This window comes from Balaenoptera musculus, chromosome 4 (assembly GCF_009873245.2).
Source record: "Balaenoptera musculus isolate JJ_BM4_2016_0621 chromosome 4, mBalMus1.pri.v3, whole genome shotgun sequence".
NCBI classification, from domain to species: Eukaryota; Metazoa; Chordata; class Mammalia; order Artiodactyla; family Balaenopteridae; genus Balaenoptera; species Balaenoptera musculus.
This window is the reverse complement of record NC_045788.1, coordinates 66672825-66699106: the sequence shown is the minus strand read 5'-3', so window position 1 is coordinate 66699106 and position 26282 is coordinate 66672825. Positions and strand designations below refer to the sequence as shown.

The following is a 26282-nucleotide window of genomic DNA, read 5'->3' as shown; positions in this document are numbered from 1 at the left end:
GGAAAGGTGCTTGCTTGAGGCCTCTTCATTGCAACCCAAGGGTGGAAACTTAAGCCCTGCCTGTTATATCCTGCTCACCTTCCCCTCCCTTCTGGACCTTTTCCTGTTCAGTAACAGCTTCCCCAAATCCAGCTCTGCTTGGGGGGAAAGAACTGGAAAATTGTGGAAAAGGGGAAAGGGGAGGAACAATGTTCTTATATTGTTTTTGAGTTACCAATCCAAGAACTTTGCAAGCAAATTAAATTCAAAAATTATTTGAAGTCAGAGAACAGGCTATGGTTTTCAAATAATTTTCACTCTCACGGGGAATGACATGCCCTTTTATTCTTAATCTGACCATCTTTTAACAATTCTTATGTGATAATCATAAATGGCTGATTCCATATTGACAGTTATTAATAAATGTTACCAGAAGGTGAATGCTAAAGCATTATAACTTGTGTATGAAATTTCTGGATTCTCAGGGCCCTGTGGTCCCAGGCATTTCATATACCTACATGTAGAACTGCATTTCTACAAAGGGCTAGTTATTAAAAGATAACCCTATGCAGAAAAGAAAACTGGTCTAAGCAATAGAACGGAAATGAAGCCATGAAGATAACGCATATTACACACACTAGCAGATGGATATAAAAATCATGACAGAAATACACGAAACGACACAGGAGGATAGAGAAATGCCGCCATGTTTCTTCATCAGTAACCTCTATGTACATTAGCAGAATTTCAAGAGAAAACAGACAGCTGCTGCCTCTTGATCACACATCCCTTAAAGTTTTGAAAAACGGACTCATGTAAAGGTATTTTCTTTCACTGTGAGTATGCTGTACTCTCACATACAGCATGACTCTTTTACCTCCATAAAAGGCAGTCATTCCTACAAATACCTTCTCATCACAGTATTCATGCAATTTTTTTTTCTTTTATGAGAAATAATCATTTCTTTCCACTTTACATCAACTTCATACTTTTCTTACAGTTACTTCTAAATCAACTTTTGCTTCTACCTTTTTTTACTTACACACACAGAGATTCCAGCCTGTTTGTAAATGACTGCGCGTGATATATCTCATGAACACAAAGTCAGATATGATATGACCAACAGATCTTTTTTTTTAATGTTCAAAACTGGACAACATTGGATCAAATAGAAACAAGATAATCACAGAAGTTACCTCCATTTAAAAAAAAAAATATTGCTTAGTAACATTTTAAGCTAACTTTCAATATTAAAGCAAAAACAAGAAACTCAAGTTTCTCCACTGAGGACAAGCAAGCCTACTTGAATGTTTTAAAGGAAAATAGGCACTTCCTTTTCCTTCTTTAGATAACTTGATATTTCCCCTGCTATATTTACATAGTTCAGGTGTCTAGACAATAGTGTGGTCAATATGTGATAGCGCTGGCCTTGCTTTGTTGTCTGTTGGGGACGCTTCCTTGTGCTGTCTGTCCGAGTACTATACACTTTGTTTTGATTCTTAAGGAGCTCTATTTGAGTACTACAGTCTACTTTTCCAAGCATTCACCTGCAAGCATTTTCATCCGAAACACTGAACTAGCTCTCTCCACACTGCATTCCCCCCCTCATCTGATTAGTGTCAACACAGCTGCCCTATTCTGAGGAATGTAAACTAATATTGTTGTTAGACCTCCCTCAACCTTAGGAAACTTCCTCAAAGCCTTACAGTCTCTTTAGGATTTTTTTCTTATCCCTTCAGAGATTTAAATCCCTGAGACAAACGTGTTGAGGAGAGATCAGGGAGGCAAACATCAATTCCTTAAATAAAATCCTATGTGCTATAATATACATTTACATGTAAGCATGTATAAATATTTAATAATGCATCGCTCCAAAATAACTTTGTCATCATACAGTGAAAGTCGAAGTCAATCACCAGACAATAGGGACTTGAATGAAGTCCCCTCAGGATTTAGGTGGGTCTCTGGATTGACAGAATTCAAAATGAAGATGGCTTAAAAAAATCTCACCTGATTACTTTAAAAAAAAAAAAAAGCATCATTTTCTTTTAGGATGAAGTTTGAAGATAGAACTGAGAACTTAACTGAGTTGAGACACAATCAACTAATTTGTCTTACTGATACATGAATACCCAACAGAGGAGTCAGTTCAGTGTATCTGGCAGAATGTGATCTGCTCTCTCAGTCTGTTCTTATACAAAGTGATTTTATAAACTCCTGAATATTGGGCTTCCTCAAATACACACCATCACCCAGAAATTTTTCTTTTCCCTTTTCTCCTACTGTTTCATCTTTTACTTAAGAAAGAATCTTACAGTCACCACAGAAAATATTAACCAAGAAAAGAGATTCCTATACACAGTTTGCAAAAACATTACATTGGGTGACCAAGAACCACCAATATGTAAGCTTTTATTAAAAAAATAGAAATGAAATAGCATCTCTAAATGGAGTGCTAAAATCTAAAAGCCTTACCTCACTAAATTGAGCCTGGGCATTGTTTTCCAGGTACAACATGTTAGCTGTAAGATTGATCAATGCCGCTGTCCTCTCTTCTGGCTCCAGGATTTTGCCAACCCCCCACCCCCTCTGAGACCCTTACAGTAGGAATCTACTAAGAAGATAACAGACCTCAAGTCCCTCTCTGTCTTTCTCTCTCTGTACATAATTCTAGGTTCCCTAATATATACCCAACTATAGGCATGAGGGGGCGGGACTCTTCTCTTTACCTGTCCAATCCATCAACTTCCACCTGGACTCCTCCACTCCAATGGAGTGAGGCCTCTCCCATCTCATTAAGTAGTTAGAATTCCTTATCACCAATCTTTAAAAGAAAAAGAAAGAAAGAGAGGGGAAAAAAAAAAAAAACAGGAGAGAGACAGGTAAAACTTTCCCTTGTCTCTTTCATAAGAAAGTACACTCTTTCCTGAAAACAAAATCTTCCCAAACAAACCACAAACCGTACCACCACCAGGACTTACAGAAGGCACTTCAGAAAGTTGTTTTACACTTTGCAACTGAAAAGTAAAACTTCAGGGAAAGCTTTTGAAAGTTTTGTTTTGTTGTTTTCGCTTTTTAAACCTAGATGTGGAGTTTCAAGAATGATTACACAGTTAGAAATTTGGGGAAACCATGCTTATATGCCCTTAATATAAAAATTAAAATCCACTGCCTGATAGGCAAAGGGTTTTCAACTTCTTCTCCCAAGAGAAACGCCAGTGGTTTCATGCAAAGCTATGCTAACATAAGCCACTTGATCGTCCAGAGCATGTTTCAATAACAATTTAAACCATTGGTCCCGTTAACTTGTAAAAACAAACAAACATCCACATTATGTACAGGAAATAGAAATCCTGGGGAAAGTGCCCATTTTTTTAAAGCCCTTTAAAAAAATAACCTGCTTCTTTCTATCATATTTCTTGAAACATGGAATCAATACAATAGCTAATCTATTTGAATATTTATTTTCTCTACCGTATCTAGTTTTTATTAATGCTCAAAGATTAAACAGGTAATTATTAATAAAAAGAATAAATCTTAAAGTCTGAAAGACCAATTACCTTTTGCCTTAAAAATATATTTACATAAATACATGATAACATTCATGTAGAATCTGGCCTTGCTTACCATGATTTAGTGAAGATGAAATGCACCCTGACAGTTATTGTGCGATCCACTAAAATATGCTCATTGCTGTCGAGTATTCTACATAATTCAGTTAGATTTACATCTAAACATCACTCCTCTCCCCACACTTGGGAAGCCAAATTCCCTGTCCTGCATGAAAGTTATAACTGGACAAGATATCTGTACAGTAAGTTAATATTTAGATTTATTCTAAAATTTAGACGAAAATTAGAAGCCAGAATAAGTTAGTATATAAACTTTAAAAATAAAGTGTGCAAATACATTCATGACCTTGGATTTGCCTCCTCTTTACTTCACTTTTTGCATCCATAAAATGCATGCACATAAAGGATAATATGATCACGGGGTGATATTTACTTTTTAGCCCCTAAGTTACTGGTAAGAATGTTTCTTTTTCTGCAAAAATTTTTCAGTAATATCATTTGATCTCAAGTGTCCAAGAATATGACAACACTAATGCTACAAATTTATATCAGGCAAAATGTTCATTTCTTCACTGAAATATTGGAAAGATGACCTCTTACTATATGTAATTAACCAAATAAGCTGTAGCTACAAGGCAAAAAAAAAAAAAAAAAAAAAAGAGAGAGAGAGAGAGAGAGAGAGAAAGAAAGTAAAAAAGAAATGACTTGAAAAATGCAATTTCATTATTTGTACCATGATTTTAAATTATATACCCACTGACAGCTTCTGGGTCAATAGTAGAAAGCAGTTAGCTGTTTCCTTAAAGCTGTGCTTAGTTAAGTGGTTCAAAAACTTGGATGACCCTGAGAATCATCCAGGGTGCTTTTTAAAAACAGATTTCTTGACCCGGCCCCGTATCTACTGAATAAGACTCTCCAGGGATACGACCCCTACATCTGTATTTTCTTCAGCCCAGTAGGAAGTTCTGAATGAGTCAGGTTTGGAAATTAATCTGGAGTAAATGCCATTAGCACAACTGCCCAGAAAGTCATTACTGGATTCTTTTTTACACGAATAGAGTAGTGCAACCACTTGAACCCCTAAATCTAAGGTCCACAGTTTCAGATGCTGATGATATTCTATCAAATGTAAACAAATTTCATCTTTCGCAAAGTCAAAAGATTCCCAGCAAGATTTGATGGATGAAAAAGATCAAATTCCTTCTATCTACCACCTTAGCCTTCAGCACATGCCAGTCAGACTATGATCTCTATCTACATAACTACCAAGATCTAAAATGTGTGTATCTTACATGTAAGATATGATAAATCTGCTGAGCTACTTGTGTGTTTTGGGTACATGAGGGGAAGGAGCACTGGACTGGGGGTTACAGGAGTAACTAGGAGATACAGGAACTATTACCAATTCTGTGCCCTTGGGGCAGGTTACTTAACCACTCTGGATTCAGGTTCCTCATTTGTGAAATGAGAGGCAGAACTAAATGATTTCTAAAGACCATTATAAAGATAAGAGTCTCTGTCCAGAATTCATGGAAGTGATTTAGAGGATTATTTACATTTTTCTTATTTTGCTGGGATATTTGTACCTCAGTTTGCTCATCTTTGAACTGTACAATGAAGCAGTTGAGTTGCACAGATACTAAGATGCTTAAATGACATAAAGAAAAAGGTACAATGTACTAGGGGGAAAATCCATGTTTTTTGCTCTAGGATATCCTCATATTAAATTCACTAATAGCTACTAATCCATTTAAATTTGAATTTAGCACAAACATTTTCATAAAAGAGTGAATCAAAGTACATCTGATAATGTTTGATTTCAGAATTAGTGTGAATACCTGATGTAAACATCATGCATTTATTTAAGCAAAAGGTTACAGAGAAGCAACCATTCTCTGTATTCACCATGCAACAATGCTTATCTTGGACCTCAAAGGTTTATTAATATGCATTAATTTTCCTAATAACCTAATGATGTAGGTAAGTATTATTATCCCCATTTTACAGGTAAATAAACAAACTCAAAGACTGTAAGTAGGTTTCCCAAGTCCTCAGGAGTCAGAACAACTTTATTTAACTTTACTCACAGCTCATAGTTTTTCATTCCCAGACATTCCCCTCAAATTCCTCAAAGCTTCATGGCCTCAGAATCAGGGGTCAGCACTATCCCTTGAATGAAAATGCCACTGCTGTAAATCTAGCGCATTAGAAGGAGAAGTCATTCAAGACGTAAGATTAACATGTATGTTTTCCTGAAATAATACTGTTAAAATTGTGTTGAATATCCTTCTTAACAGATACTCATGTAAGAGCTCTTTGTATATTAAAGATATTAACCCTTATCATAAGTGCTGCAAATATTTTTCCACTGTGTGTATTCCTGTGTCTGTGTTTCTGGTGTTTCAACTCGTATATGGATTTATGGTTTGCTTTTTGGTGTAGAAGCATTTTATTTTTTCCATAACTGAATTTATCATATCATTTTTCTCTTATGATTTATTAATTTTCAAAAATAGTTTGAAAGGCCTTTGCCAGCCCAACATTATAAAATCCTTCAGCCATATTATCATTTCACATTATTATCGGTTTTTGAATTGTTTCATATGCAAATCTTTTCACTCTCTAGAATTTGTATTGGTATGAGAAATAAATGAAGATACACTTCCACTCAAAATATATAACTTATCTTCATCACTTTATTGAATAATTCTTTCTCTCCAATTTGACATGCAATCTTTATAATATACCAAATATCAATGTCTCCATTTTATATCTCTATGTTAGAAAGTTAAGCAAGTATATAAATCTTCAGCACACAGAAAATACTTGTCTGAAGTTCTTAATCCACGCTATGTAAGTTTGGGTAGGGAACAACAGGGTACCTATAAAATTCTAGGAAGTAAAAAATGGAAGCAATTTTGTCTCTCAGATCTATGCTTGCCCCCTGTGGCTTGGGGTAAGTATAGAGAACAAGGAAATGTTTAGGTTTCATGAAGCCATAAAAATGGAGATAAGTGTTTTAGTGGGTTCTCCTCATGAAGACTCTAGTTCTATTGAATTGAGAGAACAGAGAAGTTAGAAGAGGCTTAGTTAGTCATTTATTAAAGTAAAAAAAGACTGGTGACTTGTTTTTATATTAGTAGTTGAGATTCCAAGAAAGAATATGTGCCTGGTTCTAAATTTATCAACCCTCTATGCTTTCACCAAAAATTTACCTGAATGAGGTAGGAAAATGAATATCTAGCAATATCTCTACATTCTCCCCTCCCTCTAGAGGCCCCTCACCATCACTTTATCTTTCCTAAAGAACAACTATGATCATGTTACTCCTCAGGATGAGTCCATGCCATTGGGACAGAACCAATTATTTTTGTAGGCACTCAAGATCCTTCTTCACAGGCTGGTCCCAAGCTACCCTCTCAGCCTCATCACCCCTATTTTCCACTCTGCTTGCTACATGCTGGCCCCAGCTGACCATTTCTGTCCCTCTGCTCAATCTGGTCCCTCAGTTTGAAATGCCTTCATTCTCTTTACCTGATAAATTGAAACATTTCCAAATTCTTCAAATGAATCTGAGTTCTCCAATTCCCTAGTTGAAGTTCAGTCTTCTCTTATTTTATATGAATGTGTATAAAATAATAATAGGGCTTCCCTGGTGGCGCAGTGGTTGAGAATCCTCCTGCCAATGCAGGGGACAGGGGTTCGAGCCCTGGTCTGGGAAGATCCCACATGCCGCGGAGCAACTAGGCCCGTGAGCCACAACTACTGAGCCTGCGCGTCTGGAGCCTGTGCTCTGCAACAAGAGAGGCCGCAATAGTGAGAGACCCGCACACTGCAATGAAGAGTGGCCCCCGCTTGCCACAACTAGAGAAAGCCCTCACACAGAAACGAAGACCCAACACAGCCAAAAATAAATAAATTAATTAATTAATTAAAATAATAATAAAATGTTACCTTACAATGAAAAAAATTGTATAATTGTTTGTCTCCCCTATGAGGCTATGAACTTTTGAGGTCAGAGTACACTACTGGTCATCATATCACATTTCATGTCTAAAAGCTTGATGAATATAAGTCCAATTGAACAATTTAACTCTATAAGAAAAAAACAGAAAGTTGAAAATGGATTCTTTACCCAAAGTATTTATTATGACATGGATGCCTTTCCTATATGAATCAATAAACAGCACCTAATTACAATAGAAGAGAGAAATTATGTTTTTAATCCAAGGATAGTACGTCAAATCTTCAATAATTATTTGTCAAGAAGGAAAATTGTCAGCATGATAAACCAGCAACAGGCAAAAAGATTGGGGTTTTATAGAGCTTGTGTGAAAGCTAAGAAATGTTGGGACTTTCCAAGCTGCTCCAGAACAAAATCAATCAGATCATTTTAATAACAGCCACCATAAAGTCAAAGGATGACCAGCAAGACACAGTGAGTAACTTTCACAGCTCTAATCTTTCTCAAGTTAAGTGATTTCCTTCCTTTCCTGCTCCAGACAGGTAAGAAGAATTAGCATTTGTAGACACCATTGAAGGTCACTAAATTAATTCATCAAATCAATTTTCTCTTAAGTCTAAAGCTAAATTCCAAAGCAAGATAAAAAATCACATCCATTTTAGGGTCCCTAGTGAGGCTCTGAAAGATGAGTAAGCCTCATAGGTACAGAAGGGGAGACAAGTTCTGTCTTAAATCTTATAGATGTATTCAAGCTATATATATATATATATATATATATATATATATATATATATAGTTATTGTTGTTTGTTTGTTGTTTTTTCTGTAAACCTTCAAGTAGAAGGTAACATAGTGGACAGGGTTTAGTTTCTCTCTTTCTTTGTATATTTTGTGGGTCAGATACTCTTCAGAGCACTTTATATATATCAAACTCATTTAATTCTCATAAAAATTTGTGATGTATGTGCTGTTATTATTCCTGCCTTACAGATGAAAATGAAGATACTGATATGCAAATAAATACTAAATGGTGAAATCAAGATTTGAAGGGATCCAAAACAGTCCAAGTAAATAGGTATCCATATGCAAAGAGATAAGATCATCTCTCATACTGTCTTTAATTTGCACTTAAGACTTTTAGATTATAAAAATAATGTGATATTTAGAGCCCAAAACTGAAAAATAAAAATAAAAAATAGATGCTATCTATAAGCATAACACTCATAGAGAACTATTGCTAAAAGTTTCCTTGGTCTTTTCTCTATGTTTATATATATATTCTGTAAGTAAAATTGGATTATATTCAACTTTTTTTTTTTTTTTTTAGTTATTATGGTATTATGAGCATTTTCCCATGTTAAATATTCCTACATGTAAAAGTACTGGGTCAAAGTTTATGAACTTAAGTCACTTGATAGGTACAGAATCAAGTTATTTTCCAAAGGGCTGAATCAAATTGCATTTGTATGAGGTTAAGAACCACAGTATTAGAATGATCTTTTCCAACTATACAAATGAAAAAAAATATTTTCTTATTTTAATATGAATCCCCTTGATTGTGAGCAAAGTTAAATGTATTTCAATATGTTTCTTAGCCCTTTGCATTCCTTCTTTAGATGATCTAGTAATGTCCTTTGCTTTCCCCTCCAATCCCTACCTCATTGGAGTAGTAGTGTTTTCTTTATTAATAAAGATATTAACTCATTGACATATTTGTCATATATTTTCCAAGTTTCTTTGCTGTTTAGTATTATATATATTGAAATAGAAATTCTTATTACTTTATTACATAAAAATGACTTCTTAGCCATTTATCCCAGAACCTAGAGGTAACCACTGTTAAAATTTTGGTATTTTCTCTACCAAAGATATATATTCCATATAATTCTGTGTGCTTTACAAAGTGAACATATAATAGAACATATTAAAGATATATTTTGTGAAAAGTGTGTATATGTGTCTGTATAAATGTATGCATATAGTTATTTTAAAAATTAACCTGTTAATATGATTGCATACTCAGGTCATTACTCAGGTATTTTAAGTAAACCCTATGTTTTTAAATTGCTATATAGGGCTATTGAATTAATTTAGCCATTTCCCACTAATTGGGCATTTGATTTGTTTCTATTTTTCTTTAACACTATAATCTTAAAGCAAAACTGTACTATGCTATTAATTAAAATATATTATTAGAAGCTGCATTATTTGATTATGAGATATTTTAATATTTTAAAGGCCAATAGATACTACTAAATTGATTTCCGGATATTATACCCGTTTCTCTTTAGACTGTCAATATAAAACAGAGCTCACCCTGCCACAACATCATTAGCAACTATAATTATTTTATATATTTTTAATATTTTAGAGTAAAAATGCACAAACAAAATTAACTTTCTCCTACTGCTATTATACATTATTTATTAAAATGAACATACTGATCTCCATCGCCATTAGTTGGTCACCTTTGGAAAGTGCAGATCTTTAAATTACACCAACTTGTATTTGAATATTGGTCTGTTTACTTATCTTCTTTGAACCTTCATCTATATAATCAAAATATCACCTTATAACATTTAACTTCCTAACCAACCTATAGGAGTGATTAGTTTATAATAGGTTCTAAATGGATTTCAGAACCCTTTTATCCTTTTATTTATTCATATCTGTAGTCTGGACATGCTACTAAATACCTCCAAAATTTCTTATTTTTTAAACACTAGATTTTCTAGTATTTCAATAGATAATCTGATTAAAACTATATTTCATTCCTTTCCTTTCTGCTTACTGCCATACCCTCCAAACAGCTGCTGCTGCAGTAAGTGGTCATAGACAATATAGTCAATTGCCAGCTTGGAGGAGTGGAAAGAGCACTGGAATCAACAGCAGAAACGTGGGGTCCAGGTCTCAACTCTCATTTCGAGTTAGTCCTTTTCATTAAGTGGATGGATAATCAACAAATATTCACTCAAGCTAATTGCATAACACATCACCTTTCCTTGTTTCCATACTGGGATATATTTCAATATGATACTAGGTTTGAAATAATTTACCCTACCTAATAACTACAGGGAAATCAACCCATCTTGTCTTTAAGGATCATGCATGAAAGGATATTGTTCCAAGAGTCATGGACTTTGGGTTAAGTTCTGGCTCTGCCAGTAAATTGATTATGTTACCTGAAGCAGGACATTTCCCCATCTATCTTGCAGTTTTCTAATCTGTTAATTGGATTTAGGTTTGTTACATATTTCGCATCCTGTATTACTGTGATTCTAGTCTCCTTGGTGTTCACGTTTTTCTGTTTAACCATGTTCTAAATTTTACTATTGATGAAGACAGACAACTTCTCTATCAACTTTATACATCACATCTTTTCCTTGCAGTATTTCCTTTCTAAAGAGCTGGTGAAAGCAGTGGATTTTATATCAGTTGATTTATACCAGTTGATTTCTATCAAGCTTTCAATCTTTCTATCAAGGTGGAGATTTTAGGCTTCACTTTTAGTTCCTCATTTTTTCTCTCCTCAGCAGGAATATAGGTTGGTCAGGGGATGCCTCATTCTTCCTGGAGGCTGTATTTTGAGGCAACTCAGCTTTCTTTCTTACATAAGTCCTCTCCACCCTTTCCAGGAAAAAAAAAAAAAAAATCCAAAGGCAAAATAAAAAGGAGGTGCATTTACTCTGGAGTCCTGGATGAACTCCAGGGAAATATCACATTTTGTCTCTTTTAATTCAGACTCTCAGAGAAAGCGAGTTCTAAAGTCTTTCTCTTATTTCTGCACTCATCTTCAGTTATAGGAAATGTCTCTCACTGTTAAACACGGTATAGCACCAGGCAACAGAATGGAGAAGTCACTGGTTTGTAACTTTGGGAAAACTTCAATGATCTCATCTGTGAATCTCCCCAGTGTGCACACTAGCTTTGTATCAGGGACCATGGGGGTTGAACTGAGCCATTCTTGGAGCCCTGTTTTCACTCATCCTCTCTGCTGCACTATTCATACTTGCACTACATCTAGATCCTAAGTATGAAAAAGTGGTGTACATGAACATGGTGTGTGTGTATAAAATATATATATATTTCAAGTTCCACTTTATGTACCCTGTGACTCCCTATCTGACCTTGAAGTAGTTATCTAGCCTCTCTGTTTCTTAGCCCCCTACAGGTACAGCAAAGGGATAGCCAATTCCTATGGGATTTCTAAAGTCCTATGTCAGCCTGACAGTCTCAGATTTTCCATACTTTTTTTTTAATTGAATAAAAGATTCTTTAGATTCTATAGTGCTTTACAATTTTCAAAAGTTTCACACACATGATTCCATAAAATCCCATAATAACCCTTTTTCTCTCCCTACCCCTATATTGCCCTGTTCCCCTTCTGTCTCCCCACTGGTAACCACTAATTTGTATTTCTATATCTATGAGTCTGCTTCTTTTGTGTTTTATTCACTACTTTGTTGTATTTTTTAGATTCTACATACAAGTGATATCATACATTATTTGTCTTTCTCTGTCTAACTTATTTCACTTAGCATAATGCCCTCCAAGTCCATCCATGTTGCTGCAAATGGCAAAATTTTATTATTTTTTATGTCCGAGTAATATTCCACTGTATGTATATATGTGTGTGTGTGTCTGTATATATATATATATATATAAAATATATCTCACATCTTTATCCATTCTTCTGTCAATGCAATCCCTATCAAAATATCAATGGCACTTTTCACAGAACTAGAACAAATAATTTTAAAATTTGTATGGAAACACAGAAGACCCCAAATAGCCAAAGAAGAAGATCATACACCCTGACTTCAGACTATACTACAAAGCTATAGTAATCAAAACAGTATGGTACTGGCACCAAAACACACTCATAGATCAATGCAACAAGATAGAGAGCCCAGAAATAAACCCACACACTTATGGTCTCCATACACTTCTAAGGGACACTAACTATACTCTTACCATGCAACTGTTGTGATAATGTCTGTTTGGGCAGAAAAATGCTACATAAAACAAGGAAAGTTACATTTTAAAAAGAAGTCAAAATGATCAGGAAAAAAAGAAAGACTGAAGCCCTAGCTGGACCCAGTATAACTGATGTCCCTAACCACCTTCAGCAGAGGGGTAAAAGTAATTTAGGAATGACAAACTGTGGTGTTTTCTCAGAACTGGGAAAGCAGCATGCACTGGCTGTTCTCTCAGACAGAGATGTCACCAGGCTGCTGTAATCTTCACTCTGTGACAACAGGCCATGAGAGTAAAAGTACCGCTCACTCTAAGTGTGGGGTGCAATAAGCCTTGGTCCAAAAAAATAATAAAAACATAAAAAAAATTGGCTTCTTGGTGTTGTTTTTGTCCCAGAGACTCTGAATACAGAAGAAAGTAAAGCATATATGGAGTTAGAAGTCTCATAGGTAAGGTTTGGAGGTAAACCCTGGGGATTGCTTATCAAAAAGGAAAACCAAATCTAACATCAAGAGTACATACATGACAATGTGGTGGTATGGATCCCATGATCAATTCTAGCTTTAAAGTAGTCTATGTTTCTGTCTAGGAGTGCCTCTATTTAAAAAGTCCTATTAATGGACAAAGAAGGATGCAGAAGTTTAGGGGATTTATAATAAGAGACTTAGGATGTATATCATACATTGCAGTTTAAGAGCAAATAGATCTTATATTTCCCAATGCTGCAGCTTTGTACACCCTGGCTCCTCCATCCTCTCAGACAGGCAAACTCAAATGCATTTTTCAACTCCCATATAACGTGTTTCCTCTATTTTACTCAACATTTGAGTGTCTGTTATGTACCCAGCATGGTGCTAGCACCTTTGGATCATTTCTTGTCTTCTCTAAGCAGCCAGTTACTTTGGCCTCTTAATTTTTACCCAATTCTATGGATACCTATATTATTATAGATCTCATCTCATTGCTTTTTAATTCTGTTTTCATGAGTCCCACACTAAAATATGAGGACAAGGGTGATGCCAGATTTAGTTCTGCACTTCTGAAGCTTGGGAAGTGTACAGAATAGGCACTCAAGTTCTGTTTACCAGATGACTATTCTAGTTTGATCCATCAGACACATCTGTGAAGCAGGCCTGGAATTATTACTCCCACTTCTCAGATAAAGAAATCAGGTTACAGAGGGGTTAAAAGTTACATTCAAATTCACACATAAACTATGCTTAAGGCTGCATGTGCTCCTGTGCCATACAAGTTGCCTTTCACAGAAGAGATTACCCTGTCACACACAGGTCTTAACAATGGGGATGAATTCAGCCTCAGAGTAAATCAATTTGTTTGCATGCTAGGCAGGAAAAACGAGTGGTCCTGTTGCCACAAATGACTCTCAAAGATATTCTCTCCCCTTTAGCAGCTTTTTCCCCTTCATGTTGATCTCCTGAGCTTCCTACTATTACAGACACAATGAATTGACTTAATTCCAGCTTCCCAAGCTTGATTCACAGCTTGATTAAAAAGGGGTGCAACCAAGTAGGTGTGCCTCTGTGACCTGAGTGGTTAAGCCAGATCTTCTGGCCTGAGGAGGCCACTGGTTTGATTTTGTAAGAAAACATTATCTGCATTGATCATTAACTGGATAATTCTGCAACAGCTGTCTCAAAGAGATTAAAGAAAAAAAAGAAAAAAAAGACTCAAGAGGAGAGCTGCATCTAAAAACTCTAGGTAATTTCCAACAAAGACTGACACTGACTTTAGGATTCAACTATACGTTGCTTAAAAGTAAAGAGAAACTCAGTATAATAGCTTCCTAATAATAAAGAAATCATTTCTTCAAATGGAACCCAGTGCAGTTGTTGTGTTCAAATCACAGAAAGAAACGTGCAAAGTCAGACGTCATTATACATAATCTGAAAACACACACACACACACACACACACACACAAACATGCTATGGAGTAGAAGGAGCAGCTGCCCCAACAAAATGAAAATAAAACTGAGTCATTACCTGTAACTCAGTTGCTCAGTGAATGAAATGCGTATATACTACTCCCACCTTAATCAACTACTTATGCTCCTCTTTTAAAATTATTCCTTTTTATGCACTAGATTTTGTAATTCAGATAGATTCTCTGTGAGGTGAGGAGTTTAAGTAACAGTGTCAAAGGGCTGAGTCAATGACAGTATATGTGGTGTGTCCTGAATCTGTGAGTAGGATTATGACCGAACCAGGATACCCATACTTCAGTCTGAGCATCTCTTTAAAAGATAACATTCATCTTCTTCTCTCCCAACTCATTCCTCAAATGGTTCATATTCTTACAATTTTTATTCAGCAACCATAATACATTTTAGTCATGGTCAATAGCTAGAAGACTATTTAGGTAAACTAAAACTCATGCATGATCCTCAAATATCAGATCACCTCCCCTTTTATCTCCACTGTTACTCTAGAGAGGAATAGGTCAAACATGCATGTTGGTACACCTCACTGGGAAAATGGTCAGATTTGAGTATTACTTCCTCTCTCTTTCTAAATAGGCAATCTAGATAGAAAAACAAAAGTCAAGGCTAACATAGATAGTAGCTGCTTAAAAATTAGTTGATTTGTTATTATCTTAAGGTGAAATAATAGATCCATTGGGAGTACACTAATGCTAGAAGGGATATTTGAGACCATAATTTAGAGACCATATTATTTCTTTCACACATACACACATATACTTTTCATGTCTAACATTAACAAAATCCTTTATTGTGCATGGTCTTGCAATAAGACTCAAAAAAGAATAAGATTATCTGTCCTCAGACTTCCTGATCCAGTGGAAGAGATATATGTAAAAAAAATTAATATGTTTACAAATGTATGTAAACTAGTAACTAAAATAAATACTAAGTGATAAGTTACAAGTAGCAGTTCTATGGAAACACAGGAGGACTGATTAATTCCCCATTTGAAGATAAGGAGTTGAGTCTTTAAGGTTGAGAAGGGTTTGGGAGGAAGAGAAAGGAGACATTTCTGAATGAACACAAAAGCATGGGCCAAAAGACAAAAACATGAAATTATGTATTCAGAAGAATAAGATGGATTTAGGTGAGCTTGGCGGGACATGGGAGATGGAAGGTGGTATAGGAGAGATATGTTGAAATACGATCGTGGTGGACTCCAGTTATCTTTATCTTTCTCATACTTAAGGGAACTAGGCCTTTATGATTTATGAGTTAAAATGTCCCTGAAATTATAGTTCAATCAATTTGGCTTTAAATAATAAAAAAAAAAAGGAACGGTTACAGAGGTGTATACATTTGTCAAGATTCATTCACATACTTGGATGCCTTTTTGTACATAAATTATGGTTCAATAAATTTGGCTTTTACATTTAAAAAGCAAAAACAAAGAAGCAAAAATCTTCCCTGAAGATAAAGGTTTGGGCTAGATCATTGCTTATTTCCTGTGACTCTATCTCTCTAATTCCTTAGATTAAAAATGGAAAATCTCCACATGAATTGAAAGGATATCAAAGAGACTCTAGAGTTTAAGGGACAGTCTTCTGCCACTGCTATCACCAAAGATCAACATCAACTATTCTTCCCTCTCTCATCCCCTCCAGAGAAGTGTGCCTGCCAAGTTCACCCAACTGTCACAACAGCATTTGCCCTCTGACCTTCAGCAAACAATGCACAGAATGCCATTTTAAACTACTAGATGCTGTACCCTTACTTCTTTAAAGACTGACCTGCAAGGCTAATTAGAGAGTTCAGTGCTCTGCCTATCTGGGGCTAACACTTAAATTTAGAACGGTAAAGCAAAACCAGTCCTCCAACAGATCCACAGGCTTGGAGGAAACTAACCCAGCCAGGGCTGGCCTAGAAGGGATATTCGAGTTTGTTCTCAAGATGGTTTAGGGATTCAAACACAAGGACCCATTTCTTCATCATTATTCTTCTATAAGACTATGGGTCTCAGTAGTTAGCAAGCAATTAAGAATTTGCTCATAATTCCTTTTCCCATTATTTCCTAGGACTATAGGTAGACACACTTTCTCTTCTCTTGCCCCAGCAAGAAGAGCAGGGAAAGGACAAAGGGTCCCATCACTTTCTCTGGAGAGAAATGTGGTATTCTAAAGATAAGGGATGAAAGACAATGCCTTACTTTTAGTGATGGCAACAGGAGCAGTCATTCTAAGCACTGGTAAAAATAGAACTGAAAAATATTACATTATTAAGAAACTTTAGAAATCATATAGCCAAAAGTTTTCATTTTAGAGACAGATGATATGAAACCCAAAGATGGAAAATAAGCTTCCTAAGCTTTGCAACTACTTTGTGAATATGAAATGGCACTCCTCATTCTTAGTATTGCATCATTTGAAAGGATTACATTACCCATTGCATTTAACTAAGAGAAATATGTGTTTACATATGTGCTATGGCTTGCATTCTAAGGGTACCAGAATTGCATCTCATGGACCCCATTCAGCTGCCTCAAGTTCTGCTTTGAAATCTGTTAACTTTTGGTCACTATGATGGGTTTTCTAATAAACACATGAAAGTATTAGTAAATGTTAATCTCCGTTAATCTCTGTTTCTCTCTGGTGAAAAGTTTTTCAGTTTTAAGTTTGAGCCTCCTAAAAGGTAAAAGAAATATGAATTAAGTGAAAAAAGGCAAGTTAGATATCTGTAAAAACTGCTGACATGATGCTTCAGATACTCCAAGAAGTGTAATGGGTACTCATGTATATTGAAAAGTTACCTCACGAAAGCTTGGAAGAAAAGAGCACGCTCAAGCAAATAGAAACACAAAACTAAGCGGAAACAAGGAGAGGAAAAAGTGACATCAGGTAGTTGTGTAGAAGGTAGCTTTCACTTTACACTGAAAGGACAAAACCTGGCATCTAGCAAGAGGAGCAACATTCCCTGGGTTTGGGCTGAAAACTAAAAAAGGAAGTAAGACTGACTTGAGGGAGAAGAGAGTTTGGGGTTATGAAAAGCTTATCTACCTATTAAGCTAAAGCAAGTGAATTCAGCTCATGGCAAATGACTTATTTATACATAGTTTTAAACTTTATTTCCATTCTGTAGAAAGACTTGCTCCCAAAAAGGCCAATTGAGGACATGGGTCTTGAGGATATATTTGAAGACAGTATTTACTAACATTTGTACAGCCCTTCATATTAACAGACTGATTTGCTATGTCGTTGTTCCTCGGTATCTGCAGGGGATTGATTCCAGGAAACTCAGGGACACCAAAACCCCAGATGCTCAAGTCCCTTATACAAAATGGCATAGCATTTGCATATAAGCTACGCACTTCCTCCCACATACATTAAATCATCTCTAGGTTACTTATAATAGCTAATAGAATGTAACCACTGTGTACATAGTTGCTGCTGTGGCAAATTCAAGTTCTGCTTTTTGGAACTTTCTGGAATTTTTTTTCCTGAATATTTTTGAACCCTGGCTGGAAGAGCAGCAGCTCTAAGTCAAAAGGCCTGCCTTAAAGTCCTGGTCCTGATACTTGCTAAGTCTGTGGGCTTGGCAGAGACCTGAAACTCCATTTTCACATTTATTAATGGGGATACCACCACTTACATCACCTCAGTTACAAGGTAACAGTGAGAATTGTCAAATGAGACAATGTGTTTTATAAACTTTAAAGTGGAAGGGAAAAAGAAAAGAGATGAGAATAACCAACAGTAGATTGAGATTGCCAAATAAGTGATACATACGATCATCTGTGGGTTCTCCTCATCACACTCTTTCCCCCAAGCACACAGATGAATACAACTGCTTTCACATTTTATCTTTCATTGTCTCAACCCATGAGCTCACAAAAGAATTTGGCCACAATGAAAGATGTCTGCAGAGGCACTGCTGAATATATATAGTTCTTTTTTATCTTCTGCCAAGTATGAAATTTATTTTAAAGGAAATGTTGTTTGCTAAAAGAAAACAAATTTGTCTTTAGACAAAACATGAAACATCTAGCCATGAATTAAGTGGTTGGGTTTTTTTGTTTGTTTTTTTGTTTTGTTTGTTTGTTTGTTTGTTTTCCATATCAAGTGATATTTTTCTGATCTTCAGGGGACACAGACTGGATGAATCTGTGTCCTCCTTTCCACCTAAAATTAGGCCGGTTACTTTCATACTGTAATTATGGAGCTGAAGGCCAGACTACTTTCGTGGTTAGATCTGATAACATTTGAGACCTTCCCTAACCCTGAGTTTTCTATAATTAAAGAAAAACAACAACAAAAATCTCCTTTTCACACAACACAGTCAACTAGCAAACAAAACAGAGAAAAAAAGAACAAAAAAAAAATAAGATGGAGAAGATGATTCAACAGTATTTTCAATGTCCCTTAGTATATATGCATGGTGGTTTAACATCTTGAAAATTATTCTAGTCTCTACTTAATAAGGAACGAAGTTACCTAACTTACAAAACACATGTGGCAGCCAGTATTGTTCTTCAGCTCTCCTAAGGACTGGCTTCTGAATTTTGAGTTATGGTCTGCTAAAAGGAAACAATTTTGGTTGACAGCTCACCCTCTTTGTCTGAATTAACAAGATGTGTACAAAATTAATGAAGGCATACTCCAAGAGATCTGAGTCCATCCACCTTATTAAACACAGCTTCACTTCACAATGGTTTCTTGGAGACATAATGGCTTGAAGCTGTCTGAAAGATTTACGATATAAGGACTTAGACCTAAAATAAGATTCACAAGGGAAATTTTTCAGGAGTAAAATAAATGCAAGAATGAAACTCAAAGGGAGTATAGTCTGACATGATCAGAAGGGATTAAAAAATACAGTAAATGTCTTAGTTGATACAGTAGAAGTTTCTTTTTTCAGATACAAACATTGTAGGGGAAAGTGCATACAGAACACTGCACCAAGATCAAGATAACATTTAGAGAGATTGCTTCATATCCTGGTGACTTAGCTTCCCAGAGAAAGAAAAAAAAAAATTACCACTGGTCTTCCCTTGGAAATCTTTTCACTGATTTATTGATCATGGAGGCGCCCGCTGAGTAAATGGAGAGACCCTACTCTCTCTTTACACTGAGGGGCCTTGATGTTTGAAGATACAGCTGCCTTCAGATGCTCAGATAAAAGACACTAAGTGCAAAGTAGTAGTATTATCTACTTATTACCCCCACTTATCTGCTTATTCCTTCCTTGAAGTCCTACTTCTGTCTGCAATATCAATCACTTCTCCGGCAGCTTGTCTCACTACAAAGGGAGGATTTGATCCCCTGCTTAGCCCTCCAGAAGCAGCAGACTCGTGCAAGACGAATTCATTACACCACCAAGGCTGCAGGATGGGATTATCTGGGGACTGGGGGTGGCATGCTCTTAGAGCACAGTTCCTGACAATGTGGCAGAAATTCAATCTACCTTTCCATCAAACATGACGGTCTAGGCACTAAACTTGACACTGAGTGAACACCAAACACATTAGAGGAAAAGTCTCAATACTTTCTCCAAGTAAATATGAGTTGCAGTTAGGCAAAATTGACAATGTGAGAGCAACTGTTTAACAGTATCCAAAAAAAGTTTGATAGTCTCAAGTTGGTACATATTAATTGGTGAAATACAGAGTTAGGTTCAAGATATATTATATATAATTTAAAAATTAAAGGCAAGCACCATAGTGTGGTGGGAACAATCAGAAAACCTGGATTCTAGGCTGGCTCCTTCACCAACTGGCTGTGTAATCTAGGGCTTGTCACTTCACTTTTCTGAGCTTCGGTTTTCTTATTCATAAAAAAAAAAAAAAAAAAAAGCATTAACTAATAGATGATCTCAAAAGCCAGTTCTAGCACTGACATTCTAAGTAAGTGAGTATAGTGTTAGGTTATGATGTTAAACAATCTGGTTTTCCATTAAATTCAAAATAGGTGTTCCTCCTGGGAAGAGATACATAAAAGTCTGGGCCAGGTACAAGAAGCAAATTAGCAGAGTGTGTGTCTCTATGAACTCCTAGATTCATTAGAAAGGATTGTTTATTTAACTGTCTTCATTAACTGCTCTTAGTACATCAAACGAGTGTTTCCAAACCCTTACAATTAGCCATGTAAACAAAAGCACAATTTATCACTTCACTATGCTCTACAAACAAGGTTTTCAATACACTATCAAATCCTACTGAGGAAAATATCCCGACTAAAACCATTAGGTTGGGCATACAAATACTAAACTGGGTCTTGTACAGAGAAAATTTTCAACATATTTTAAGTGAATCAATGAATTTGCTGAACGTTGATGAGAACTGACCTATTGATCAACATTAACAGATGTTGCCCAGACGTTTTCTGATTTAGTTGAATGACAGCCAAGATCTCACTCTCTGATAACCAGCAATCAACCAAGCAAACCCTTATTCATTCTTAAGTAGTACTGATACAATTGAGTATGCCCAAATATTTAACTCAGGAGGTCTAAGAAAGAGTTTGTAATATTATCGAAAAGAAGGCAATCATGAGTAATAAAGTGATGGTTTCTTCAGGACCAATTAGGTGGTCAGTGCTGAAAATATCTTTCATGGTTATATTATATATATTATAACATATAATATTATAAATGTCATCTGCAGGTAGACTATGAAACAATGTTAAAGAAAATGTGTCTTTGAGATCCTATTCTTTTTAACTTGGAGCTCCAGAACAAGAGCCATAGTTTCACTTGTTTAACAGTATAAAATATTATGGATGCCTTTTATTTAGTCATACATACTAACCTGTACATTAATGAAGTTAAATGGCTTTTAATAACACTTAATTACACCCAAATCCGAAGAGTTAATGTACTTAGAATGGCACGAGATACACATTTCATGTAGTTGTAAAGATCAAGAGTGATAATGGACGTGAAATAACTTTTTTAAATTGCAGAAGGTTATTCAAACATAAGATATTTTATTTATTTGTTTGTTTTTGATGAATATGTACCATTTTCTAAATCCTTGCTGCAATTAGTTTTGATTCATTCAAACTAAAACCTCTGGCATAGAACAAAATTTATACAGTGGAAGTGACTGATTAATTTCAAGAGAAAACTTGCAACATTAAATGTTTTGTCCTGCCTAATAATCTTTAATGATGACTTGGATTAGCCTCTTCAAATTTGCATAAAGTCAGCGAAAAATGTTGTTCAAAGAAAAAAAGAACAGCCTTCTAGGCACAAAACTTTTTGACAATTGCCCAAATGCCCAAACTTCTGTTGCTTAAATCTATTGCAAGCCGTTTAATAGATGTCAAAGAAGCATTTTAAATTAATATGTACACGTTCCAGATGAACAAAAAAAAGCCATAGAAAACATAGGGGGATGGCAAACTTCCAAAAAGGATAGACAAGAAATTGTTAGAGGGATTGTATCTAGTTTTCAAAAGCTACATCAAGACAATGAGAAAGTAGGACTGACCTGATTTTAAATTAACAGATTAAGGGCTACTTCGTATAGCGTCTTCATCAGGTTCTATGTGGCATACGGAAGACTCAGGTCATATAACTTCCTTAAGGCGCTCACAATTTAAAGAGGTGAGCCCACTGTATCTCCAAACCATTCAAAAAGAATTGGCCAAAAACTAAATGGTGCCAGGCTTTGTAATGTTTTTTAAAGAAAAGAAAGTAATGGTTCCTGCTTTTATGGAACTTTGAGCCTGGTGAACAATCTGTTGTCATTTATGAATCAGTTTGTGACTCATTATTGGAACGTAATCAGTGGTGACAAATTTCCAGCCTTTAAAAAAATGAACCAAAAATGTATTCAGCACTGCCAAATTTAGTGTATAAAATGAGTGATCAAATTGGATAAGATGATTCTAATTCAGAAAAAAGTTAGCATTAGATAAGGACACATTTTCTTATGCTCCTGCTAAGCTTTCATTGAAGATGAGTAACAAAGGAGAAGGTCCAGGAACAGAATTGCCCAAGGTGGCCACTTTGAAGTGGAGCATGTTTGAAGGTCTAAATGGGTACAGTCTTTTTAAAAAAGTTTTATTTCTCTTTTGATGCATCTCAGAGAGAGTACATCAACTATCTATAGTATATATTTATTATAATCACATTTTTACTCAGAGACCATATTATTCTATCTATTGGATTAAAACTAAACAAATGATTATGCTTCAAATGAATACCAACTAAGTGGGAGAATACCAAGGAAAGATCAAATATAGCTCTTGCATCCACTGGGCACACAATCTCTAATCCAAATAGATAGAAGAGCTGGTTTTTCAGACATGAATTGCAACAAAAATACACACATATATAAAAACATCCATAATTTTTTTTATGCCCAATATTCTCAAAGGGACTGACTATAGATAACATTTAATAAAATAAAATTTTACTTTTCTTTTCACCCAGAATAAACTTCTATTCTGCTATTTAACTTGATCATTACATAGGATCAAAATTTTAGAGAATGATATGGACAGATAGATACATACCTACATACATACATTCATACATATATAGATCTTTCAGGATTTTGGAGCAATTTGATGAACAATTATCCAGAAATTGTAAAGAGAGTTTAAAATAATAATTTGCAACTACTTATTATCTTTGAGATTCAATATTTTTTTTAAAAAGAATTACACAATAATAACACCTATACCAAAATAAAAAAATGGATCTTGAGGCTGGTAAAGCATTATAATTTCTGTACAAAACTATCCCTTAAATTGTGCTTATTTAAAACAATCCTTTGTGTTCCATGACTGACCCAATAAAAAGTAAATATTAAAAAAAGCCAACATTTATTGAGCAATGCTGTTGTGATGATCTCTTTATATTTACTATCTCATTGTTTTCACAGTAGTCATATTAATCCCATATTACAAAAGAAAACAAAAAATAACAACAGCAAAAACCCTAAAGCTTAGAGAGGTTAGTTATTCATATGCCCAGGATATTTGAACCCAGAGCCCAAAGTATTTAGCCCTTGAAATAAATCTCTAATAATAAAATATTATTTGATTTGTTGTATGTGCTAGCATGAGAGTTCAGTTTTATGGGTTATTCTGAGAAACCCTTGATATCTAAATCTAGATATCAACTTATCTAGATTTGAATATCAGTTATCTAGATTATTTATACATGAAGAAACTGAAACTAGAGAGGGTTAGTGACATGTGTCAGATCACTCAGCTAAATAGTATAGAATTCATGACCAGAATTAGGTTTCCAAACTTCTAAGGTAGCATCCTCTTCTCTGTACAATAGTCTTTTTTTGTATAGACTGCACAGTCTACAGGGATATTTGAACCAAGAGTCTCTTTCTTCTTATAATTCAGTCATAAGATAGTGGCTTGTTTCTATTGCCTATCAGATAATTTAGCACCCTACACTCTTCATGGTAAAAACTGAGACTCGTGGTTTTTCCAACCACGAGCTACTCTTTAGATGAACTTCTTGATAGATGAATAGGATAGTTTCATTACTTTGTTACAGGAGTGGAACTAGAAATCAAAACTACACTTCAAATTTGCCAAACCTCAAATGATTCTGAGAATTCCTTCAAAAACAAAAGCAGCAAAGAAAATGCCTATTTTATCCTTCACCCTTCATACTTTCATCAGATACAGCAAGTAATTCAACTTCTAGGACACTATGAATAGCATCCTATTTTCACTACACAAATTGAGAGATTGGCACACTTTTACTCTTTTTTTTTTTTCATGAATTTAAGTTACAAACGATCCCTATTTAGTTAGGAACTGTACACAATCAGAATAAGAAAATGTTATGTGACTCCTTCCCACTCAGGGTTTTTTGGTAGAACTAGATAGGCAGTTGGATCAGGAAAAAAAAAGAAAGAAAAAGGAAAAAGAAATTCACTGACACCTTGGTTATTGCCTAAGATGCTATTATACAAAGAAGAAAAGTTTTGCAGTACGTACTCAGTAATTATTAAATTTCTCTCATAGATTAAGACCTTTTTATATGCATATAAAGGCAAAACTTGTTATAAGGCAAGATTTGTGTTCATCCGTAGTTTATAATTTTTGCTTCAAATTTTAGTGTTTGTTAATTTTAAAATGCCAGCAAAGATAACATGAGTTAATATTTTCATAAAATCACCCCTAGGCTGCAGGATGAGGGATCACGAGGCGTGCATGTGATAAAGAGGAAAGACTGCATCAAAAGAGCTTAATTCCTGTCACCCCAAAGAACAAATGCAACCAAGAAAAAAGTCTTCTCTTTAAAAAGAGTAAGGTGACTATCATCCTAAATGCTTTTGCTTTTGCTATTTCAAGGAGGGGTAGGTAGGTGGATCTGTGCATTTTTTAAAACCAAAGGAGAGATTTTGTGTGCAACATTTACCACTTTTTTTTTCAATGTGATTTATGCTTTTAGAGAGGTTCATTTTCAGAAGAAATCTGAATGAGCAGACAGTCTGCAGAAAGACATTCCAATGAACTGGTTAGGCAGGTAGTTGTTTGGAAGGAACACTGCCTCCGGGACTTGTGAGGAAGATAGAGGTAGCACATTAGAGGGAGTGAGAGAATAACAGAAGGAGTGAGTTACTTCTCCTTTCACCAGCTCCAGACAGTATTCACATTTATGACTAATCTTATGAGTGCAATCCCTCACCGCCCACCTCGCCTCCACAAAAAACAATGACTAGGAAGTATTCATTTTCTCAGATATAAAAGTGTTGCTTTTGTGTTCTGTTTTTTACCAAATCCCCCCAACCTCCTTGCCCTTAGAGAACCAAAAGAAAAGAAAGATCGTAACAAAGTCTTTAGATTCCATGCCGCAGAGCTACTGTGTAGAACAGGTTTTGTTCCACATTTCAGACAGAACACACTGGTTTACAGGTCCTTTCAGGAATGGCTCTGGAAAATGTGCTTGCCTGTGCTATGTACCCACATTAAGACACAAGAGGAGTCCTAGCAAAGCCGAATTCAGAAGCAAGGGATTGGTGATTTATCTATTACAGAGGATGAAAGGGTTGAGTAAGCAGCTAGTCTGGTTCCAGATTTTTAGGCATAAGAAAACTAAGACCCAAGAAGGGGAAGTTATTTGTCCATCAACAGAAAGCCAGTTAGGGACGGCAGTGCCAGGCAGCAGCCAAGGCTCTCGACTCTCAGGCCAGTGTTTTGTCACTAAAACTCATGACTGCTATATGTCTGAGTGCCTTTCAACATACAAAGAAGAGTAAATTTTTAAAGCCCCATATTTAAAACCCTAAATTTCTTTCCTATGCCAAAGGTCCTCCAGAGAGCTTAATTTTACATGTGATGTGTTAATTCTTAAACCTCAAGAAAAAGAGACAACATTTTGGAATACATTTGTTTCCCAGTATCAGTTATTCACAAAATAGATTTTGTTTTTCTTCTTCTACATCCTCCTTAGTTTTCCTTCTATCTGATCAATTTCCTGCAGCTGAGTTGTCTCTTTTTCTAACAGACCCTTACTGGAAGTCAAATAAAATATCTCTGGGCCACATCTATTTAATTCAATAGCAGAGATGGTTTGTGCTGATTCCCTTCATCTAGAGAAGCTGACATCACTAAATCCGTAAGCCTCCACTAAAGTTGAGGTTATAGAAAAATCATCTTGATACTCTACCTAACCACTGAAGAGAGGGCTACTTTTAAAAGCCATATTTTATAGAACCATCTAGCTCTCATTTGAAAGAAAGCAGGTAGTAATATCCATCAGAACAAACCATACCTAATTCCAAGACAAATCATATGGGTTTTATTTCTAAATTAGTTTCTGATTCACACCCTGTGCTATGGAGGTACAAAATTGAGATGGTAAAAATACTTGCTC

At 35.4% G+C, this 26282-nt stretch overlaps 1 protein-coding gene across 6 annotated transcripts in view; it reads right to left on the bottom strand.

The window, feature by feature from the left end:
* The window catches only part of TP63 (tumor protein p63), a 223640-nt gene that overhangs the window by 96335 nt on the left and 101023 nt on the right, over positions 1-26282 (bottom strand). Inside the window, exon 1 of one of the 6 annotated variants that reach the window (XM_036851105.1) lies at positions 2455-2610. The exons of the other annotated variants lie outside the window; for them this stretch is intronic. Within the exon in view, the coding sequence (XP_036707000.1) occupies positions 2455-2496 (42 nt within the window). The 5' untranslated portion in view covers positions 2497-2610. Of the gene's footprint in view, positions 1-2454; positions 2611-26282 lie in introns of those variants that run through there. 6 annotated transcript variants of the gene reach the window in all.